The sequence below is a fragment of the Anarrhichthys ocellatus genome, unplaced genomic scaffold (assembly GCF_004355925.1).
Source record: "Anarrhichthys ocellatus isolate YVR2014 unplaced genomic scaffold, GSC_Weel_1.0 scaffold7, whole genome shotgun sequence".
In the NCBI taxonomy this organism is placed as follows: Eukaryota; Metazoa; Chordata; class Actinopteri; order Perciformes; family Anarhichadidae; genus Anarrhichthys; species Anarrhichthys ocellatus.
The window spans coordinates 13,037,714-13,044,555 of record NW_022280037.1 but is presented as its reverse complement, the minus strand read 5'-3'; the positions used below and the strand labels follow the sequence as shown (position 1 = coordinate 13,044,555).

The following is a 6,842-nucleotide window of genomic DNA, read 5'->3' as shown; positions in this document are numbered from 1 at the left end:
GTGTGTGTGTGTGTGTGTGTGTGTGTGTGTGTGTGTGTGTGTCCGTTAGCCGAGATGAGAGCGCAGGATAAGCGTGGAGTGCTTTTCTAGTGGCTTGTTGGCCGCTCGTGGGGCTTTAAAGGCCGCGTCCGTCAAAAAATATGGCACATCTGAATCTCATCCATCCACAATAAACAGCTAATCGACACGACTTGACGGGTAGGACGTCACCATCAGGTCGCTGGGCTGCTTTACTCCGATTCTGCTCCAACGACATTCAGGGCTCATCGGTTTGCAACCGATTCTTGGCCTTTGGTTGCCGTCAGTTGCTATATCAGAAATAAGGACATTAAACAGCAAAACGTGCATCTCAAAATACATGTTTTTTTTTCATATGTGTTGCATTCGTCATATTTAAATGTTGCTGTTACAGTCGGAACCAGAACCGGAACCTGACAACGCTGCACGTGCGCCGGTGCTTTCACCGGCGTGTGCACAGTCGTCTGTTTTAGAGGGAACACTGAAGCAAATTAAGTCGTTTGACTGTGAAGTGAAAAGTTCCACTAACCCGTCAGCATCGCACATATATGTGAGAAATGCCGTTATTGAAGTACGAACGTCACGAGACAAAATCACCATTGTTAACTTCTAGTTTCCTGTGTGGGCTTTTGCGTTCTTTGTACTTCTTCATTCATAATTACGTGGAAGAACAAACACTGGATGAGACCAGACTGAACTTTTATATTCTTCTTCATGTTCGTAGCAGTGATCTTTGCAACCAAACATTATTCCAACTCTTGAAAATGACTAAAATGGTTCAGATTCAGTTGTTTTTTATTTAAACTGATGAATCTTCAAAAGCTGCTGTTAGCCCCCCCTACAGGCTGCATCGTTCATTACATCTCGCTGTTTCTGTTTGTCCCATAGGTGGTGTTAAAGAAAAGGTCAATAAGATATAAAGGTTTAGCCAGACGACAATTACAAAAATAAAAACTAATAAAACATGTTTGATTGTGAACTCTTCCTAGTAACCACAGCCTCCGTGTTGGGGATCATGAATATCTACAGCATGTCGTGTGATTGACGCCCGTATGTCCTGCTCTGTGTCTTCCAGGCTGAGCTGATCCCCGGGCAGTGTGAAGCCCAGCGAGCCGCCCTGGCAGAGCAGATGGCCGTAAAGCTGAGCAGCCTGCACTACCCCTCGTCGGCCAGCAGGAGGCACTACAGTCAGCTGGCGAGGAACAACAGGTACGTCTACGTTAGACTTGATCTCATCCCAACTCCTCATATTCTCCCACTCAGGCAGAAGCCGGTCACTGTAGTGGATCCTGAATTAAATCTTAAAGGTTTGCGTTACGTACTTGTAACGTAATGTCAGCTGCAGACCTAACATCATGTGACTCCGTGATGTAGCGTCTCGTGTAACGTCGTCACTACTTTGGTTTCACACGGACACGAACGCCGGTCCCCTGAGTGAAAGTCCTGTGTTTGTTTGACCCAACAACCAACCTGATTCTATCAAATTGAAGTAACTGTGAGGAACTTTTATCTGGTCCTGAACCAGTCTCAGTTAGTCCTGATCCTCTATAACCAGTGTCAGTTTAGTCCTGATCCTCTATCAGACCTCCATCAGTAAAGAGACCATCAGAGAGAAGATGGTCTATTTCTATAGAGTTATTCTTAATGCTCGTCATCGGAGCCACCGGGTCGGATTCTGGTGAAACCAGATGAACTCATGCAGGTTCACCAGAAACTCCTTCAGCTCAGACTCCAGCAGAGACCGGTCCACCATGGACAGACCCAGATCCTCCAGCAGAGACCGGTCCATCGTGGACACACCCAGATCCGGAGCTCCGGAGGAGAGCTCCGCTCCCGGCAGCAGCAGCATCTCCTCCTCCTCCTCCTCCTCCAGGAGCAGAGATTCTGCTCTCTGCTGGAGACCCAGGATGTATTGCTGGAGGGAAGGGAGGCACGGGAGAACCAGAACCAGGACTGAGAGGGGCAGACTGTCAGACCCTGCTGCAGTAGAATGAGAGGTTTTCTAAAGGGACTCTTGTGCTCAGAGACACTACCACTTTAGTCCACAGGGGGCGACAGAATCAACACCAAATTAAAGTTCCTCGTAGAAATGTTTGTCACATAAAACAGCATCTGTTGGTGTGGTCATGTAAAGTACTGCGGTTGTCCTTCAGGTGTGAACAAAGATTTATCCATTCATCTACGTCAGATGCCCTCAATGACAAGAGTGTTCTCTGAGCATCAATACATATAGAGACGAAGAAGAAGAGCAAAACAAGAGCGAGACACAATAACATGTGACACACACACGCACACACATACACAGTAGAATGTAATCATGCACACACAGAGTGTGAGTGTTAACAGCAGTAATCTGGTGTGGCCAGACTCGGCTCGGCGAGCGCCGTCTTTGGTCACGCTGCCTGTTGGTGTTTCATCCCCGACTTTGAGGAGCCTCCCTCCGCGGTTATCACTCACACTCAGAGCGCGCGCACACACACACACACACATTCAATGAAAATATGCACAAAGTCGTGTGTATGCAAATGAAAACTGAAGCTTAAATTGTTCACTCTGAGTCTGTAGTATGTTGTGTTCTCCAGAGTTTCTTGGTGTCGTCACAGTCACTTACATGAAGGATGTGGTGTGTCCTCACACACACACACACACACACAGAACAATCCATTGTTTTGATTGAGCATAAATTGCAGTTTTGGCAGCACTGCGCTGTCTTCTGTGATTTAAATTAAAGAAATATAAGTGCTTTACATACACAGCGAGAAAACACATACACACACGCACGCACTTGTGAAGGAAAACACTTGTTTTGTTTGTGTTTGTGTTTTTCAGTCCTCTGTGGCTGCAGTGTAATGTTTCAGTAATTTACTTCGAATGTATTGGACAGTAATTGGTTATTCATATATTAGCTGATTTACATCTGTGTGTGTGTCTGTGTGTGTGTGTCCAGTGCAGCGGTGTGTGGGATGAGTTTGGAAATAATTGGATGTTACATGTTTTTCTTTTTCTGCTGTGAGTTCAGCTCAGTTGAGATTTCTGGTTTTGGTTCAGTTGTAAAGAAAATGAAGGTCAGACTGAATTATTTACTGATCTCACGCAAAATACCTCAATTCTGAATTTAAGCCAAAATAAATTTAATTGGGAGAGAGAGAGAAAAGAAACATTGCTCTTTTACATCTTCTGGTTTTAAAAAGCAGATAAAAACCTCAATACTTAACTACTTGTATTACATATGAATCATTTATTTTCATTGATTAGTAATCAAGTTAAATATAATGTTAAGTCTTCTAGAAGAAATAACTACCAGATCAATAAATTGGATCATTCTATTAATTATTTTAAAAGGTTTTTTACCAATTTTCTATATATTAAAAATGATCCAAACTGATATGTTTTTTAATGTCTTTGGGGAATAAAACACAAATGTATTATTAAATGGAGGAGCTGTGAAGCTGCTCACTGACAGTTTGGTTTCAGTTTCTCTGCAGGATGAACCCATTAGAATGAATCAATGAATGAATGACAGCAGGTGGAGCTGTGAAGCTGCTCACTGATGGTTTGGTTTCAGTGTCTCTGCAGGATGAACCCATTAGAATGAATGAATGAATGACAGCAGGCGGAGCTGTGAAGCTGCTCACTGATGGTTTGGTTTCAGTGTCTCTGCAGGATGAACCCATTAGAATGAATGAATGAATGACAGCAGGTGGAGCTGTGAAGCTGCTCACTGATGGTTTGGTTTCAGTGTCTCTGCAGGATGAAAAAAGACGAGTGTTAGTGAATCACCTCATAAATCCAACAGTCTCTGACTGAAAGGTGACGGCTGCCAATATGACTCATTCAACCTTTAATTTCCTCCCCCTTCCCTCAATCTCTCCTTCCTTTCCTCCTCTTACTCAAAATCCTCACCGTCCTTCCTATTGTCTTCTTTTCATTCATGTTTTACCTTTATCTCATTTCTTTCTCTTAACTTTTATCTCTGTTTCTCGCTTCCCAATTCTAATGTTTCCTTTTCCTCTCGCCCTTTTCTCTGTTTACTTCCTTTCTCTCTTCTCTGTCTTCTTTTGCCATCTTCCTCCATTTTCCTCTTTACTGTTCTCTCTCGACTCTGACTCCTCTACTTTCTTCCCACCTGTTCTCACCTTTCCTACCGCCCTCTCCTCTTCTCTTTCCTGTTGCCCCCCGTCATTTCCCACTTTCCTTCTTCTCTTACCCCTTCCTCCTTCTTTTCCTCTCTCTCCCACTCCCTTCTCTTCCTCCTTCCCCCCTTCTGCTGTATGGCGGATGATGAATTAGAGACAGTGGTTACAGCTGCTATCGCCGTTGCAGCAGCAGAGAGAGAGAGAGAGGGGTAAGTATTGGGACGTGATGAAAAGAGAGAGAGAGAGAGAGAGATGAAAGTGGAGGATTATGGCAAATCCTTCGATTTAAAGTCTGACTGGACTGCATGTGTTTTAACCAACAGTGTACTGAGCACCAAGAGGTCTGCTCTAAAACCTGGTCATTATCAAAAAATATACATTCAGTCTGAGGTAATTATGATAATAATTATGATCATTTGTGTAGCACTTTTCAAAACAAAGACACAAAGTGCTTCATAATCAGAAAAAAAATACATAAAAGTGTAAACAACCGACAGAATAAAGGTCACTTCAGCATTTAAAATTCTGCTGCAAATTCACTTTATTCTAATGAATCTCTGCAATTAGAAGTGTTGCTCATGGGCAAAGTAAAGTTCATGGGTGAACTTTGACCTTCATTCGACAACATTCATAACAGACAAAGAGAGATGGCTCTGCAGCGTCAATAACGCTTCAATGGAAGTATATGAATTTACTTCAATATATTTTTTTAATTAGTTCAGACCTCACAAATCATCGATTTGCTCAGGTACGTAGTGCATAGTAGGCGATTCCGGACGCATCCCAAGTCCTGATAAAATAACAAGAATATTTCTGAAAATACAAACAAACACAGATGGAGCAACTTAACCCTCTGAGCACCAAGTCGTTTTGGGGCTTTTTTTTGCTCCTGTCACATTTCACTCTGTGGGGTCTTGATTCTCACTGTAACATAAAAGTCCTGCTCCTCTATGGAAACAGAGCAGCCATGGCTAGAAGTAGAGAGAACCAGAACATGTCTTTAGTGCACAATAACACAGTTAGAATGACATCAATCAAAAAAGAAAAAATGGATAATTTATTTTACAAAAAGAAAGCAATGAAATCTAAATATCCAACATTTTTCCAAGTGTTACCAATGTTGGAAAACATAATGGAGGCTCTCCGTGCTTTATATATTGAACTATTTGTATTTTTACAACCTCTACTTCTAACCCCTCCTCTTCTCTCTGCTCTCTGTTCAGCAGCAGTTCAGTCGAAGTTTCACGAAATTTTGGTCTCAACTGAGTCATCACGGCTTCGTAGTTGCACCGATGAGCTCAGAATGTATTTTACAGAATCTGGTTAATACAAAATGTTTATTTGGGGCGACATTTTAAATGAGACATGTAGAATACAATGTTTTTGATGAGATATCACAATTTTAAGCTTAGTTTTAGCTGCTTTTTCTGACAGGCGTTTGTCACACATGATGTGTTGATCGTCGGAAAGATGAAAATCTGACAATAATGACTTTTTATTTACAGTTTCTGGTTGTGATAAATGTTGTAGATTTGGCGATTATTTTAATATAACATGCTTTTAAATCCTGCCGGAGGTTTTTTGGGTTCACTGAAAACCCTGTTTTTGCTGACCTCTGTGGTTTTACTTACCCCCCCGCCTTGCTGCGGTGATGTGGAAGTGTACTCCACACTGTGTCAGCACACCGTGACATCATCCGACCACACCCATCCGTGGTCAAAGGTGCAACAGACTTGTAACTTTTAAAGCAGAGAGTGAAACAGATTTTCAGTCAACCACTCTTTAACTTTTAATGGAGAAACACCAAACACCATCCTCACCTTGTGTCCACAGTCCAACTGGGAGCCTCCCAGTGTAACTAGTTTTTGACCGACTCCCCACTGGGCACAGCGTCATACCACGCACAGCTGGAGCTGGACTTCAAACTGAGTATGATGGTCAATGCTCAACTGCAGTACACTCACTTTAATTACATTTTGAGCCATTATAACTTAATATTTACTTTGTGAAATGTCTCCGCAACTAATGTAGGTATCAATATCCTTCTCCAATATTTAGATTTGCACAATTTCACATGACACCTGCTACATTTTATTATATCCAGTGTTGACTGGAATTATGACGAGCTATAAGTGAATAATAGATTCCTATAATTCGAGTTTCCTCAAGTGACTGAATGTCAGAGCGGCTCTCCGTAACACTCCCACGCGCTCCGTCAGCGCCGCGTGACAGAAAGCAAACCTGACACTTCAAACGCTCCATAACTGTCCCGGTGTTGAACGCAGCCCCGCAGTGCCGCCACGTCGCTCCTTCCTCACCGATTTGTCTGTTTTCTCGTCTTCCACGCCCCGAGAGATCCTGTTTTACAAAGCGTTTAGTTAACATTAGTATGAGAACAAGACGGAAACGGGGGAGGGCAAGGGGAAGGAGGAGGGAGTGGAGAAACGACAAGAGAAAACAATCTGTGCGAGTGTTGTATCTGCTTCATCTGTCTGAGTCAGTAAAGGGCCGCTCTGCTCGCCGCATAATGAGGAACGCCGCCTCGGGGGAAGGAAGCAGCGCTCGCTTCCTCTGCTTTCTTCTTCTCTGTTTAGTTTTTATTTTAGTGAGAATCACTCGCAGTGGAAGGATGAGGAGGTGTGAGACGAGGGAAGAGTTGGGAAGAACAAGTAGTAAAAGGAGGAAAAA

General features: G+C 43.0%; 1 protein-coding gene across 1 annotated transcript in view; it reads left to right on the top strand.

The window, feature by feature from the left end:
- Nucleotides 1–94: 94 nt before the first annotated feature.
- Nucleotides 95–6,842, top strand: part of LOC116383690 (A-kinase anchor protein 6-like) — an 81,449-nt gene continuing 74,701 nt past the window's right edge. The window contains exon 1 of the mRNA XM_031847713.1: nt 95–1,227. Within this exon, the coding sequence (XP_031703573.1) occupies nt 1,148–1,227 (80 nt within the window). The 5' untranslated portion in view covers nt 95–1,147. The remainder of the gene's footprint in view (nt 1,228–6,842) is intronic.